General features: G+C 41.1%; 1 protein-coding gene across 1 annotated transcript in view; it reads left to right on the plus strand.

The window, feature by feature from the left end:
* prkcha (protein kinase C, eta, a) overlaps positions 1-15,580 on the plus strand; it is a 35,846-nt gene extending 20,266 nt beyond the window's left edge. The window contains exons 5-14 of the mRNA XM_010878821.5: positions 6-88; positions 1,876-2,005; positions 2,234-2,367; positions 2,561-2,695; positions 2,788-2,961; positions 4,716-4,870; positions 10,995-11,133; positions 11,688-11,876; positions 13,990-14,136; positions 14,750-15,580. Of these exons, the coding sequence (XP_010877123.1) occupies positions 6-88; positions 1,876-2,005; positions 2,234-2,367; positions 2,561-2,695; positions 2,788-2,961; positions 4,716-4,870; positions 10,995-11,133; positions 11,688-11,876; positions 13,990-14,136; positions 14,750-14,896 (1,433 nt within the window). The 3' untranslated portion in view covers positions 14,897-15,580. The remainder of the gene's footprint in view (positions 1-5; positions 89-1,875; positions 2,006-2,233; positions 2,368-2,560; positions 2,696-2,787; positions 2,962-4,715; positions 4,871-10,994; positions 11,134-11,687; positions 11,877-13,989; positions 14,137-14,749) is intronic.
* Positions 15,581-16,272: the final 692 nt, after the last annotated feature.

Here is a 16,272-nt window from a genome sequence, read left to right on the forward strand (position 1 = left end):
TTTAGTATGCACCTGTGTGGTTCACAAGCGATGTCATCAGTTGGTTGTCACAGTTTGTCCACGCATGAAGAAGCCTGCCATAGAGCCGGTGAGACTAGCTTTTTCACTTTTAATATTTTTACAACTCTGACACCCACACTTGCATCAATAGAATGTGTTCTGATAATGCAAAGACAAATGAAATGTTTTTGTACATGAAAAACGGTGTAACAAATGTTTGGGGAATTCCAGAGCCACCACAGGTATTGCGTTACAGCTGATTGATGTTAGATAAATGGATAATGCAATTTGTGTTGGGTAATTCAGTGAGTTGTGGCCCATCAATATCATGCTACTTAATAACATTCTTCCAGTACATTTAATACATTTTATTAAACTCAAACTGAGATTCAGTTTCATGTTAAACATTCAGGTGTTCATGTCCCAGTCTCTTGTACCTATGGACAAACAAGACCAGTAAAGAAAAACCAGAGTACTACAAGTAGTTTTTCTGTTACATGACACACCCAGTCAACAGACATGATGCCACATCTTAGTTTCAGCCCACAGTGCCATCTGCTGGCAATGTGGTTTATAACATGCAATGTCTAGATGTACTGTGGATATAAAGTCTACAAACCCCTGTTAAAATGCCAGGTTCTTGTGATGTAAAAGAATGAGACAAGGATAAATCATGTCAGAACTTTTTCCACCGTTAATGTGACCTATACCGTGAACAATTCAATTGAAAACCAAACTGAAATCTTTGAGGGGGGAAAAATAAAACACTTGCAATAACCTGGTTGCATACGTGTGCACAACCTTAAACTAATACTTTGTTGAAGCACCTTTTGATTTTATTACAGCACAGTCTTTAGCGTGGCACATCTTGATGTGGCAATATTTTCCCACTCTTCTTTGCAAAAGCGCTCCAAATCTGTCAGATTGCGAGGACATCTCCTGTGCACAGCCCTCTTCAGATCACACCACAGATGTTCAATTGGATTCAGGTCTGGGCTCTGGCTGGGCCGTTCCAAAACATTAATCTTCTGGTGAATCCATGCTTTTGTGGATTTGGATGTGTTGTTGGGTCGTTGTTGTGCTGAAAGGCCACCCTACCCCATAGCCCATTCATATGAAGAATACGGGAGATTGTTGTCACATGTAGCACACAGCCAGTACTTGCCAGAAATTCCTGAAGTTCCTTTAATGTTGCTGTAGGCCTCTTGGAAGCCTCCCTGACCAGTTTTCTTCTCGTCTTTTCATCAGTTTTGGAGGGATGTCCAGTTCTTGGTAATGTCTCTGTTGTGCCATATTTTCTCCACTTGATGATAACTTTCTTCACTGTGTTCCATGGTATATCTAATGCTTTGGAAATTACTTTGTACCCTTCTCCCTACTGATACCTTTCAACAATGAGATCCCTCTGATGCTTTGGATGTTCTCTGCAGACCATGGTTTTTGCTCTGAGATGCAACTTAAAAAATGTCAGGAAAATCCTTCTAAAACAGCTGAACTTTATTTGTGATTAATCAGAGTCACTTTGAATGATGGCAGGTGTGTGATGACTTCTATTCAACATGAGTTTGAATGTGATTGGTTAATTCTGAACACAGCCCCCAGTTATAAGAGGGTGTGCACACCTATGCAACCAGGTTATTGTAAGGTTTTCCTTTTTCCCCCTCAAAGATTTTAGTTTGTTTTTCAATTGAATTGTTCACATTATGGGTCACATTAAAGCGGACAAGGTTCTGACATGATTTATCTTTGTCTCATTCTTTTACATCACAAAAACTTGGCATTTTGACAGGGGTATGTAGACTTTTTATATCCACTCTATGTCCCTATTCAAACTTAGGTCAGTGGGATGACATACTGATTCATTCTTATTCACAGACCACAAACCAAGGCTTCAGCATCAACGTCCCCCATAAGTTCAACATCCACAACTTTAAGTCTCCAACGTTCTGTGACCACTGTGGTTCTCTACTGTGGGGCCTTGTCAGGCAGGGTCTACACTGCAAAAGTAAGAGCATTTCTCAGACAACCCCCCCACACAAACACACTCTCTCTCACACACTCACTCACTAGCTCTCACGCACTCGCTCACACACTCGCTCTCATGCACTGTCTCACACACACTCTCTCTCTGTCATGCACTCTCTCTCATGCACTGTCTCTCAGGTGGTGGTTGATCCTGTGTTGAACTCTGTTGACCTCTGCATCCTGTGTGCTGTGTGTCTGTCCCCTGCAGTCTGTAAGATGAATGTGCACATCCGCTGTAAGGGCAACGTGGCGCCCAGCTGTGGGGTGAACAGTGTGGAGTTGGCCAACAAGTTGGCGGAGATGGGTCTGCAGGCCGAGGGGCTCTCTAAACGCAACTCGCTGGTGAGAGAGAGAGAGGCCTTTGGCAGAGGGCTATAAATTCCCTTTGGGGCCTCCTGTGTGTGTGAAATACAGTAGCAGTATCAACATTGAGTCCAGACTACATTTGGCAGGCCTGCCCTGACATACAGAAGTACTGTACCTGAATATCTCTATGAAAGTACTGTGGTGATATGGTCCTCCTGTTGTCCCCCAGGGTTCTGGTGGGAAGGACCAGCAGCGAGCCCTCAGTGTGAGGAGGCCGAGTGAAGCCCCTCAACAGCCGACCAGGCGGCTGGGAATATCTGACTTCACCTTTCTACAGGTGCTGGGGAAAGGTAGCTTTGGCAAGGTGAGAGCACCACCCCCAAATAGATTGATACTTCCCAGGCCAGTGCCAGTGTCTGGAGTTGGGTAACGTGTGTGTGATTTTCTTTTCTTCAGGTGATGCTGGCCCGATTGAACAGCGGTGACCGGGTCTTTGCTGTGAAGGTGCTGAAGAAAGACATCATTCTGCAGGACGATGATGTGGACTGCACCATGACGGAGAAGAGAGTGCTGTCCCTGGCTAGCTCCCACCCGTACCTCACTCAGCTCTTTTGCTGCTTTCAGACACCGGTGACTGACCGACGCGCACACACACACACACACACACATGCACACGTCAAGCTGTAATGTAGCTGTAATGCCTAGATTGTCCATTTGAGGGCGCAATGCCCTCGTGATATCTGAGGTGTAACTGAAGCAGTGTAAAGTCCATCTAGATGCCAGAGTCATTCTCCCACCTGCGGAGAGAACGGAGCCTAATCTTCTTGAGTGTTTAAACGCTCACTAGTCGACTTCACTCAAAGGGAAGTGTTTAGTGATGGATGTCCAGCTCGTGTCTCTTCTGAATAACTATGAGTAAACCTGAAGAGACTGGCAGCATTTGGAACACCTTGAGTTTTTCTTAACAGAAATAAAGCTAGTGAGGAATGTACATGCCCTAGTTTTAGTGAGCTCTCTTTCTCTCTCTTTTTCTCTCTCTATTGACCGTTACAACCAGATATCTCACCTTTTAAGTGTTTTCATTGTACATTTTGTACTGTGCTGAAGATGTCTTTTTCTCTTATGTCTGCTGGGTTTGGGGAATGCATTGGGAGTGTTGGGGAATGCGTTAGGAATGCATTGTTAAAATATCTCTGAGCCAAGCAGCAAAACTATTTCTCCGTGATTATCATTCATTAAACAAATACTAAATAGTGAACTCTGTAGAATGCTGCCTTTCACGTTTATAAGAGAGAATTTTAAACAATGACTTGTCTCCTGTTCTCTTACCGAAAGACACCAGAATAGTATTAGCTGGTCCGGGTGGTTGAAGGTGGTGGAATTGTACTGTGAGTGTCTAAAGCGAGTATGAGGAGACAACAAGTCGATGCTAACTGATAGAAACTTTAAATGGGGAATATCTCTAAACTATTTTAGATTTTTTCTTGTGAAATTACCTGCAGATATTTTCTGATCATTTAAGCTTGTATTTATGCCAGTACAGTAAAAATGTTACGCAAGGCCCCTTTAAATATCAATGGGGTCTTGTTGTGTGCAAAATGATTTGTAAACAGTCTGGGCAAGATCAAACTATTCAAATGATTCTAGAGAAACATCTGCTTTCTGTGTCATTATTGGTAATGTACATGAAAATGCTAATCTGTCTCTGAAATTTATCTAGAAGTATACATTATTTTGAAGTTAAGTGAGTTAGTATAATTATTATTTTAATAATAATCTTTTAATAATAATATTTTCAGATTAAAAACTATAGTGGTCCAGCTGTATTTTAAATGGATACATAAATTGTATAGATTGAGGCCTATGGTTGACCTATGATTCCTATTATAAAAAAAATGACAGGCCTAGTTAATGTTCGCTGAGCAATAGAATATAAGACAGTAGTGTTCCTTGTCAATGTCTTACCTATGACGTCCGTTCAGTCTGAGGCTCAGGAGATAATTATAGCAAGTTAAATGGAAACCGGGCTATTCTTTAATACCTAGCTAGTATACTGCAGGCAGTTGAACAGAAGACCAGGTAGAACCAATCATTACAGACGTCCATGTTCTATTTTCCGTGTCAGCGGAGGAATGAAACACCACTGTGGTATGATGTGTTCCATAGGGAAGTGGCGTTTCATTCCTCCACCGACATGTCATGAGAAAATGGATGTCTGTGTAATGTTTCCACCGTGGCTTTTCTGATGAGTGTTATGGCGTCATATGGTCTGGTAAAATGTTTGATGTCACTAACTCCATGACCAGGGAACAGGGAATGTCCTGCAGAATGTAGACTTGTTTAATTGGAGCGTGTGTGTGAGAGCCTATGTTCCTGTGATGCAGGACCGCCTGTTTTTTGTGATGGAGTTTGTCAACGGGGGCGATCTCATGTTCCACATCCAGAAGTCCAGGAAGTTTGAAGAGGGTCGCGCTCGCTTCTACACCGCTGAGATCACCTGTGCCCTCATGTTCCTGCACAGCAAGGGCATCATCTACAGGTCTCTCTCTCTCACACACACACATACTTTTATTCTTAACTGCCATTTATGAACCGGGTGGTTTGAACCATGAATGCTTATTAGCTAATGGATGCGATACATGTGGATACCAGTAAGACAGATGGGGAGGGGGGCGGGGGGGTTTGTGGTGTATGACCAATACAGCATGACAAAGGGCTTTATCCAGGTACTCCTAAAACCGCTATTAGGCCTGGTAGTCTTAGCTCCTCTGCCTTATTCCTTAAATATATCACTCGTCACTTCAACCTCAAAGCTGATGTGTGTTGGTGCCAGTTGGTTGCTGTGCATCACCCAAGTGGGTGCTACACGTGGGTTGTGGCTAAGGTCAGCCGTCCAACTTACAATGTATTATTGTATAGAAGGGGACTTAGACCGCTAACCTTTTCAAATCATTAATCGGGTGCCTAGGTGGCAGGTGACTGGTTCTAATCCATCTAGATTAGGGGGTATGTGGGAGGGCTTTTAATAGTCTTTTTACAGGGTTGTTGTCCACTTATTGTGAGGGCCAACACAAGTGTCTCCCTGCCAAGCCTGATATTGATAAGGTGGCTGCATCATGTGAGCAGCTACACTAAATGTTGAGTTTATATTTAGGTACCCCTCAATGTCAGCACCTCATACACTGCATGACTGCTTGCTTGATTTGACAAGCTACAGACACGCCCTTTCCTTGAAATAGCCTGACCATAGTACTTCAGGCTCTACAATACTAAATACTGTATGCTGACTTCAACGTATGGCCCCAAATGTATAATCTATTGTGTCGTCATATTTTCTTAGTACTTGTTCACCTTGAGATAGAGGACTTATAATAAGCCTATCAGTGGCAATAAAACATTTGTGCTTTTACCTTGATTTTATAATAATATTAAAATATAGATAATGAGCTAATAGTTATGTTCACATGGTGAAGACTAAAAGGTAATGTTACATACATCATTTTGAGTCTTTCTCTTGAATTGGTAAAGGCTAGTTCTTCATCTCTTGTGGTTTGCTGACTGTGCTGTTACTTGTTGTTACTCACAACTCTCACTTTTGAAGACCAGAATCATACAAAATATAATTCAGCATTTTATCATTTCACCAACATCTGTTTGGTCTAGAACTTCCACCTCCCTGTTTTCTAGAGAATCACTTGGTTCCTTTTTTGGCTGAAGCGGTTGCCTAATAATCAGTTGTAGTTGTGATTCACAGCAGATAATCCAGTTGGCATGCAGACACCGTGACAGCACTGAGACATATGCCCTACATTTCAATAACAAAGGCCTTATTCTCTGTTGTTTATGGTAGATTCATCGCTCAGTCGTACCTCTCACAGGAAGTGATAGAAAAGAGGTCACTGAATGACGTTGAGACTGTGATAAAAAAAAAACACCCATAATCTCCAAGAGAAACTACAGTACAGCCTAGCTGGCTTTGATAAATAATCATCGTAACATTTGATGTGTCTGGTAGACTAAGAAAGCGCAAAACTTTTTTTTTTGTTATTTGAGTTAATTATACCAACACTTTTGATCTTACTAATAAATGTTAAAGGGGAATAACAATGAATATCTAAGAATATCTAAGTAATTTTTCTACATTCTCTGTATTAATGTTAATCTCTCACTCAGGGAGAGCAGGGTCTTACATTGCTTTCCCTCCAGTAATGTGTTTTGAGAGAACTTTGTGAAATAGCCATTATCTACGTGAAAAACAAATGTTCTGTCACAGCAAAAACTAGTGATGGCCAAACAAGGCTTCATAAGCACTATTTTAGCAGCAGGATATTATGCTGGCAGCACTCAGATTTAATTTTTCAAAATAAAAGCCATAATTGAAATTTACAAGGCAATATAGTTAAACTAGTCTGTAAAAAAGGACAAGAACATCTTTGGAACGGACATCAACTTAAAATGCACTGACTAGATTGTTAACTATATTGCGTTATATATTTCAATGCTGAAATATGGTGCTTGAAGAACGGTAATGAAGCCTCGAATGGCCATCACTAGTGAAAACACAAAATCGTGGAACCGCAATCCATTGTGGTACATACATATACATTTTATGTGATGAATATCAGTCATGGGTTTCAAAGTTTAAATTTTCTTACATCTCCTCTACAGACTGCACAAGACAATGAGACATCTATGAGCGAGAGATTTACGTGCATAGAGAGACAGTCCAACAGTCACTTCAAGAGATTTGTGAATTCGGACAAATCTTAGCTATTCATTGTTATTCCGATTTAAGTAATTTCAGTACATTTTAGCAACTTCGATGACTAATTCCTTGATCTTGTTTTCTCAGAATACAGGAAGCAGGCAGGGTTTGCGATTTAAGTGCATGGTAACTCTAAGAGGAGATCAGCCTGTCTTCTATAAGAACAGCTGTCAACTGTTGCTATGTAAACCTTACACTCTTGAGCTGCTTTTGTTTGCGTTTGTTTTCATGAAGCCTAAACATGTAGTAACATACACTCCTCAGATGAACACTCATGACATTAGTGTTCAGTTGCAGTGAGCGCTGCCCTCACTTGGCCTGTGTTTGTTTTATTGTGAGCCAGAGGCACGATGAGGATCTGAGTCATTATATGACTGTTATACAACAAGATTACAGTCTGTCGGGGCAGGACAAACCAGGACAAACCAGCTTGAACCAACCACAATTGTGTGTGTGTGTGTGTGTGTGTGGGGAAATGTTTGAATGAGAATGCACTCACAAACGTACGCACATCAGTAGCTGGAGATGATGACTGTGTCATCGACTGACAGATCACTACAACAGATGATTTGGTTAAAGCTGATAGGTGAATTACCTGTCCAGGCCTTTTACAATCTGCAAAGCATCAGCAACGTTTATGTAAAGCAACTCTCCCTTTTTCTCCTTTACCTGTTCACCATGCCATGCCCATCCCTTTGGAGACATTACATCACTGCTGTGTCACCTGATCTCAGATTACATTGGCTTCATTAATCTATTTCTTAGACAACCAAGACTCCAAGGGCGTGAGAGGAGAGGAGGAGATTTAAGATGGGGAAACCAAACAACTTTGTGTGTGCCGGGAATTACCAGTATATCTGCTCATTTCCTTCCTTGTTCCTCTTGGGTCATTCTTTGCATTGCACTTGGAATTATAGATAATCTTTAAGATAAGAGCCTAATGCCAATACATTTTTGTAATGTCTATATTTGAATCTTCCATTCATTTCACATTTTGACAGGTCAATATTGACACTGCACCCATTAGGCTCTGTCTTATGAATGTGACAGACTACTCTACTGCCAGTCATTGGTCAGTGTCATCCGGACCAACAGTAGCTCTCTGTTCAGGTGTCCTCTCAGTGTCTCCTGGATCTACAAGTGATCCTCTCACTGTCCTAGTGTAGCCTCCACTGACCTCCCTTTTTTGCCTCACAGGCAAATGTAATACTGTGCATTTTCCAGCCTCTGTTCTAGACTTGATTAATGTTAATAGGCTTCTGATGGCATGTCTTATATAATGCTAATCAGTGTTTAATCTGTTTGAACTCTTTCAACAGGGGGTTTATCTTAAACAAATCAACTCCTCTTACAAGGACCAGTAGTGATTCAGTCCAGGGTTCGAAATGACCTATGACTCTTGGGGGGGTCCCATAAAATATAATCATGAAATATTTTTCGATCTTATCTGTATCTTTCCACTTTTTAATGTTCTGAAATCTTATGTTTGGATTTTGAAAAAAAATTTAAGATATTCACTCCTTAAAATTATATCAAGCCCTACTGACTTACATATGAAAAATGACAATGTTGCTAGAAAGTGGCTGAAAACAAGTCAGATTGTATCTGTCCAGTATTCCTTAATCCTACAACATATGAAAAAGGAAGTCAAGCCGTTCAATTTCACTTAATGTAAACACATAATATTGGGAATTGCCACTTTGTTCATGATAATGAAATCTGGGAAAAACCTATGAATTGTCATGCTGTGTCTGTTGTTGATTATGAAGGAAATAAGAGTTTTTTCAAATACAATGTTGAAATGCGCTAAGATCTTGTAACATAACTAAAGACAGTTCAAATGACATAATAACCTACTAATAACCCAGTGTATCACATTCATCATGTAAGTTGGTCAGGCAAATATTTGTTTTCGTTTGGCTGAGCTAGTTCTCAGAAAGAAAATGAAAAACATAGTTATTAATTCTTAATTCTAGCTTGAGCTAAAATAATAGTATGTACTTGGCCTGGCTAAGTTGAGATGGGCTGTACTTTGCACGACTGTGCTATGCTGGGCAAAGCTAGCCTTTTTGACTGTACTCTGATGCAAAATATTGTTTCAATAACTAATTAATTATTTGCCATGTTAAAACATTCAGCTATATTACTCCCTGTTAACTAAGCCAAAATGTCTACAATTTCCTCATTAGCTATGTTGTCATGTCCATGAAAAAAACAAGCTCTGTCTCATGTACACACATTCATGCTCAAATTAAATTAAATAAGTCAAGTCACAAACTTGCACTACGTCCTGTTTATTAATTGCCATCACTGGCTGGGCAAGCATGTGGGTAAAGCGAGCTACGAATAACTAGTTTAGCAACATAACTTTACCTGTTAGGTCAGCTAGTAGCAGCTAATTTGCCTTCAATATCTCCCAGCTAGCTAGCAAATAACGTTGGCAAAATTACTCTTCTAAACATAAAGTGGGGTATCTAATAAATTCAACGTTCGATAGAGGATCAGCTAATATTATACTATAAACAATTATAGAGAGATCAACATCAAGCACTTCATGTATTTACATAATTTTCATTAATTTATTGTTGTAAATTTCAGTCAGAAAGCTATCAAATGAACTGTGTATGTGCAGTTTGCTGCCTTCAGCTCCGTGTGTGCGGGAGCAGCACGACAACCACATGTGATGCTGAATAAGATAATAAGGCTGGGTGATTGTACTCACTTATCAAGGCTACCCCAACCACAGCCTCTGGCCAGCGAATAAATAACTTATTGCTGCAAATTATACAGCATCCTTGAAGACCGATAATTGGATGTACTGTACTCATTTGTGGTACTTTACAATATAACAGGCCTTTAGACTAGGTTTTGATAAAACCCAAGAGATTATTTGTGGTTGATTGTGATGTCAAGAAAGCAGAGAAATGTTTTATCATGTACAGTCCTCTCTCCATGTTAGCAACCACTTAATATACAAATATATTTTAACCAAGCGAGCTTGCAACCCGGCAGTTTAGTCTCCCCAGCCTGCTTGATGTCCACATTTGTCAATTTTCTCAGGTTATATATAGCTTGTTGGTAGTTAAGCAAAATGATATTGTGTCATCAGCATACACAGACAAAAAGCCTTTATTCAAGGTTAGAGGAAGGTCATTTATAACAAAAACAAATAATAAAAGCCAATCAAGTGTGTTTGATTTAAATTGCCTTCCATTAATGAAATCCTTCTGTACCATTGAAATTGAGAGTAGCCACAGAACTGAGAGCTTAAAGCACTAGGTTAATCAATAATATCAAATGCCCCATTAAAGTCTACCAGCATAACTTCCTCAATCGTCTTATTCTCCATTTCTTTAAGCCAATCAACCATTTCTGTCAGCACTAAGTGTGTTAGGAGGCCTTTATGATAAGCATATTGATAGTCTGTTGTTTACTTTGTGAACTACTATTGTATTTGGTTGAGCACAATTCTTTCCAGTGGTTTCCTGATGACTGGCAAGCTGTTAGGTTGCTTGTTTGAACAAGGGTGCTATGTTATTTTTTGGTAGCAGAATAAATTCAGTTTCTCTCTGTGTCTTGGGACAGACACTTTTTTCTCTAGGCTCAGATTGAATATATGGTAAATGGAAGCAGGAATATAGTTTGCTGTTGGTATTCAAAATGTTCCTTTTTTTAGCCAGTTATGTGTGAATATGAATGCTCAACATTTGTTGAAGACATGCTACTGTATGCCTTACATCAATTAAGTGGTTAGCTGTATTACTGGATTCCGTAAGGAATGAGCCATCTGACACAATGACATTGAATCGTAATAACATTGAATAGTTGTCAAACCAATGTACAGATATGTGCTTATAGCATGGAGTTTTCTGTAACAAGGTCTTGATGTGTTTTTCAGGGATCTTAAGCTGGATAATGTGCTTCTTGATAAGGACGGACACTGTAAGCTGGCTGATTTCGGCATGTGCAAGGAGGGCATATTTGAAGGTGTGACCACGGCTACCTTCTGTGGCACTCCTGACTACATAGCCCCAGAGGTCAGTTTACGCCCCATTACTCCTGTGCTCTAAGATGGCTTCCTGTACCCCGATAGGAATCAAGAAGCATCAGTTTTCCGTAATTCTGTCTAAGGTCATTTGAGTTCACATTCTTCAGGAGCCAGTGCCAACCGCGGTACATCACCCCACCACTCTGAATACCAAGACTGTGACCACTGGTCCTCTAGTCCAGCCTCTCTGGTGGTTAACAGCTAGTTAACACACCTGTGTTGGCTTGGTCACCTGCCACTGTTTCATTCCTGTAAGGAGAGCCCCATATGCCAACATTCTTCAATCCCAACCACAGAATCACCAAGAGAGGGGTCCTCTGTATATGAGGACTTATTTGAATGTGTGTAATGGAGTGTGCATTGGTTTGTACTGGAGGCATTTAGTCAGACTATGACTAACAAGTCTGGATTCATGAATGGCATCATTGTCCTAACTACCGTTCTGTAATAGTCCAAAGAAGAAACCCCAGGAGATTGATGACAGTTCTGTACAAGCTCTCCGCTTCGGTGTAAAATATCATTTCATGTGTTGTGGGTTCCCAGATACTTCAGGAGTTGTTGTATGGGCCATCGGTGGACTGGTGGGCACTCGGAGTCCTGCTTTACGAGATGCTTTCTGGACACGCCCCCTTCGAGGCAGAGAACGAGGACGACCTGTTTGAGGCCATCCTAAATGAAGAGATCATCTATTCCTCCTGGCTGAGTGCCGATGCGGTCAACATCTTGAAAGCTGTAAGTCCATCTTCAATGCAGAGCTAATCATACCGGTAACAGTCAGTATTGTTCATGTTACAGGGAGCATTATTGTTTAGAAATAGTTGTTGTGAAATAGTACACTGAACCAGCAGGCAAAGAAATGAATCCCTGCTAATTTTGAGCTTTGTCAGGGGAAAGCATCAAGTACAGTTAACCTACCAGTCAGTTTTCTGTGTATTGGGAAACCAACACAGACCACCATGGAAAGAAGTAGCATCTCTACTATTCAAACAAAACCTGTAACCAAAGGGGGAACAGGTGCTACCAATGCAGAAATGACTATACAGAAGTGGAGAATGAATATAAGCCCTCAGGTTAAAAGGATGCCACAGGATTGGGCCTGTATTTTACCCCTCAGGTCGGAGCGACGCCACGGGTTTGGGATGTGTTTTACCCCTCAGGTCGGCGCAACGCCACGGGTTTGGGATGTGTTTTACCCCTCAGGTCGGAGCGACGCCACGGGTTTGGGATGTGTTTTACCCCTCAGGTCGGAGCGACGCCACGGGTTTGGGATGTGTTTTATCCCTCAGGTCGGAGCGACGCCACTGGTTTGGGATGTGTTTTACCCCTCAGGTCGGAGCGACGCCACGGGTTTGGGCTGTATTTTGGACAGTCTAGCACTCTGCAGCAGGAAGGATAATAGAGCACCTGGTTGCTACAGTAGTATATGACTGATGCCTCATAACTTCCCTCTCAGCAGGCTGTTGTGTTGAGCCTGTCCTCTTACATAACTATATTAGGGCACAGTCTACTGCCACGCCACAGTTCAGGCTATAAATAATGCCCCCACCCTCTCCTGTACCACCTTTCTCCCCCTCTTTCCTCCGTCAGCTTCCTCAGTGTTGTTATCTCAACATGCTTCAGGAAGCAGCAGTCTCAGACTCAGATTTTTCTCTTAGCAGCACCTTATGTACATGCCAGCTTGTGTTGTCGCATCCAGAGGCTCTCAGCAGTTGAGTGTATTTAACACACTGCTCTGTACCAAACGCTACTCCATACCAAATGCTGCTTATTCACCAGGCTTATACTTTTGGCTAACAATTCCCTGTATGTTCAAGACTTGGGTTGGTTGTTCAAACAGAGAACACATTGTCTGATGAGCTGAGATGCTTAGGTGAACACTTCCCTACCTCATATTTGACTGTCAAATCAGAGTGTGGTAAACATGCCGTAGCATCTTGTTGCTTGTCTATTTATCTGAAAGCAGAGTTGTTCCCTGGTGGTTTATTACAGAGTTTAGCTCTCAGGCCTGGCAGAGGTGATGACACAGTGGTGGAGCCACTGGAAAATATTATGGGCTGAAATAAGATTTGCCCAATTTCAACTTTGTGGTCAGAAGAGGAGGAGAGAATTACATGGTGCATTTGTTTCAGTCTCATCATGAACTGACTGACCTTCTTCTTCTGCTCCACTACTTTCATTTCCAGTCATCTCTTGGCCTCTGCTTGTCTCCTCCTTTCTCTACACCTATGGGGTCATTAATAAGATTGTTGCTTGGATTAGAATTCACTATAATTCTGGTTATTCTCTGTTCGTTAACTGTGTTTGGTTCTGGCGTGGCATGCCCTATTCGTCTTGGTGTAAATTGTGGGATAATCTAGTCTTATTATTCCTAGGAAAGAGAGGGCTGCTCATTAGCTTTGGATGAGTGGGAATGTCACTGCTAGCTCAAGGATGTGTTCAGACTCTTCAGTCTGAATTAGCTACTCTGGAATGGCCCCCCAGGCAGATGTTAATTGTGGTTTGTTGTGTTTGCTTCCCCTCAGCTGCTCTATCGCTCATCATCAAATGTTGCTCTGAGAAATCGAAATCTCACGTCTTAAGCCCAGGATATGACAGACTTTTTGTGTTGACTTAAAGTTCAGAATAGTAAAATGTATCGAGAAGAAATTGTTTGCGTCTCCCCAGAGTGTTACTGGATCTCTGGGTGTGTATCTGCCAGCGTCAGGGTGATGGTTGTGATGGCATTCAAAGTCCAAACAGATGCATATAAGCCACACATAAATAGTGTACTCCACTCTTTCATTAACACACATTAATATTATTTTACTTATTCCCTCATGCAGTCAAACTCCTTTTCTCTCCACAGTTCTTGACCAAGAACCCAGCTCGGCGTCTGGGCTGCGTGGCGGTGGAGGGTGGGGAGAATGCTGTGACTGGTCATGCCTTCTTTACTGGAATTGACTGGGACAAGCTGAACTCCAGGGAGCTGGAGCCGCCCTTCAAACCCCGCATTGTGAGACACATGCACACGCACACATTTGACCTTGTACCTTTTGTGAGGACTCCAAACATTATTCCCCCATTATATATTATCGTCTTTGTAAACCTTACCCAAATTATAGCATTCACTCTAAACCCAAGCCCAAAACAGCAATTTTCCTTGTTTCGCTGTCCTTGCAGGGATTTTATGATCCCCACCCGGACAATAGAACATGTACACTCAACTAATACGCCCATACACACTCACAGACACACGCAAACAATCACCTGATAGACACACACACACACTCACAGAAAAAAAAAGTATATAAATGGGGTATGACTTTTATTTTTAGAAATAAGACTATGTAAGTTGTTTTCAGAAAGGGAACTTTTCTAACCATATTGGCAGATAACTTTTGCTTGATTCAAGCATTATTTTTTTTTGTTGGCTTTAAAATTTAAATAAAAAAAGATTGTTTTACTGTTTAGTGGCAGGGTTATGAAGTACACAAAAAAGAACGCTAACTGTTGAATGGTACCAACCAGGAGTTCTGGAAAACCACAGAATGTATTGAAAGTTCTCAGAACTTTTCAAGTAATTGTACCTGCTATCCTAGTCTGTCTAAACAAGTCTTAATTTTCAGAAAACTCCGGAGGATGTGAACAACTTTGACCCAGACTTCACCCAGGAGGAGCCCACCCTCACACCCATTGAGGACCTCCTTCCTTCTGTAAACCAGGATGAGTTCAACAACTTCTCCTTCACCTCTCCTGAGCTCCTGGATGACTGAGCTCCTGGATGCCATGGCCCCTCTGACTGTTGACTTGTGATCTTCATCCCTCCATATGTCTTTGGTCTTATGGAACTCTATGGCCTGACCAATGGGCAGGCAGTTTGAGTGGGAGAGGCTGACTTAAACATGATATAAAGACACATGAAGACTCATCAGGATTTACTGTTCTACTGACGAAGAGGCAGATATCTGTTGGTTGTGGCTGTATTAAATATGAACTCATTATGTAACACTGTAAAAAAAAATCCAGCTTCTGACGTTAACAATTCAGTGGTTGAGTAATTTAGAACCATGAAACTTGTGTGAACATTATTAGTCTTATTGCCTGTAGCAATGTCTGGCTTAGGCTAGATGACAGACACAATTAACTGGTTCACACTGCCTGTATCTAGAATGTTGAAGAGCAGACTCTACCCTCGTCACTGGTATATGACTGTCTGGTCTTCTGTGGAGGCAACAGAGAGCCAAGTTACTAGATTGTGCAAGATTTAAATCAGATTAGTTTTTTTTTATTATGCTTCCTGTCAACTTAGGAACTTGGTGACACTTTGTATTAATGCTCTTTCAGACAGGGATTTACTGCAATGAAAATCAATGTTAATGGCAATTTGTCCCTTTTATATGAAAATATGAATTTGCTTACAGGTACTTCAAGATTAATACAAGCACTTTTTGATTTAATGGGAGATGTGTGTCTTTATAAACTTGACCCCTTGTGTTTTCTGCTTTGACCAGTAGATAATAACAGGGAAAAGATATTCCATAACCAGCCCTGCAAAAAAGGTTACCTAGAACCTTATATTTCACATAGAAAAGTATACTATGCAAAAAAAAAATATCCTATATGGGTTAAAATACCAGAATAACATTAATTTAGCAGATGTTCTTAATCAGAGCAACGCAAAGTAGTGAGTGCATACATTTTCATGCACTCACTGGCCCCACATGGGAATCAAACCCACCATGCTGGTCTCGCAAGCACTATGCTCTACTATGAGCTACATGGTACCTGAATTTCTGGAGAAGGGGCCATGAGAAATAGTTTCTCAGGGATTCGTCCTTTACGGACAGCCCAAATCTTAAAACAGACACACTTCACAGAGGTTGTGTCAAATGTTAGGTATGTTCCCAATAGGTTTAGGAAAACAAAAGTTCCTAAAGAAAATGTGTTGATACTACACATTATTTCCTTAAGAAACTACAGTTTTGTCCTGAGTTAACGTTTTGAGATGATGCAATAACTGAATTGGCGGAAGTGGTGATTCAGAGTTGTTGTGAAATTCAGAAAGTATTTTTCTTGCATCAACAGGTCACAACCAGGAGAGATTTTTACTAATTGACAATCTGTAGTAGATGCCAGACAAAAAAATGTC

Source organism: Esox lucius, chromosome 15 (assembly GCF_011004845.1).
Source record: "Esox lucius isolate fEsoLuc1 chromosome 15, fEsoLuc1.pri, whole genome shotgun sequence".
NCBI classification, from domain to species: Eukaryota; Metazoa; Chordata; class Actinopteri; order Esociformes; family Esocidae; genus Esox; species Esox lucius.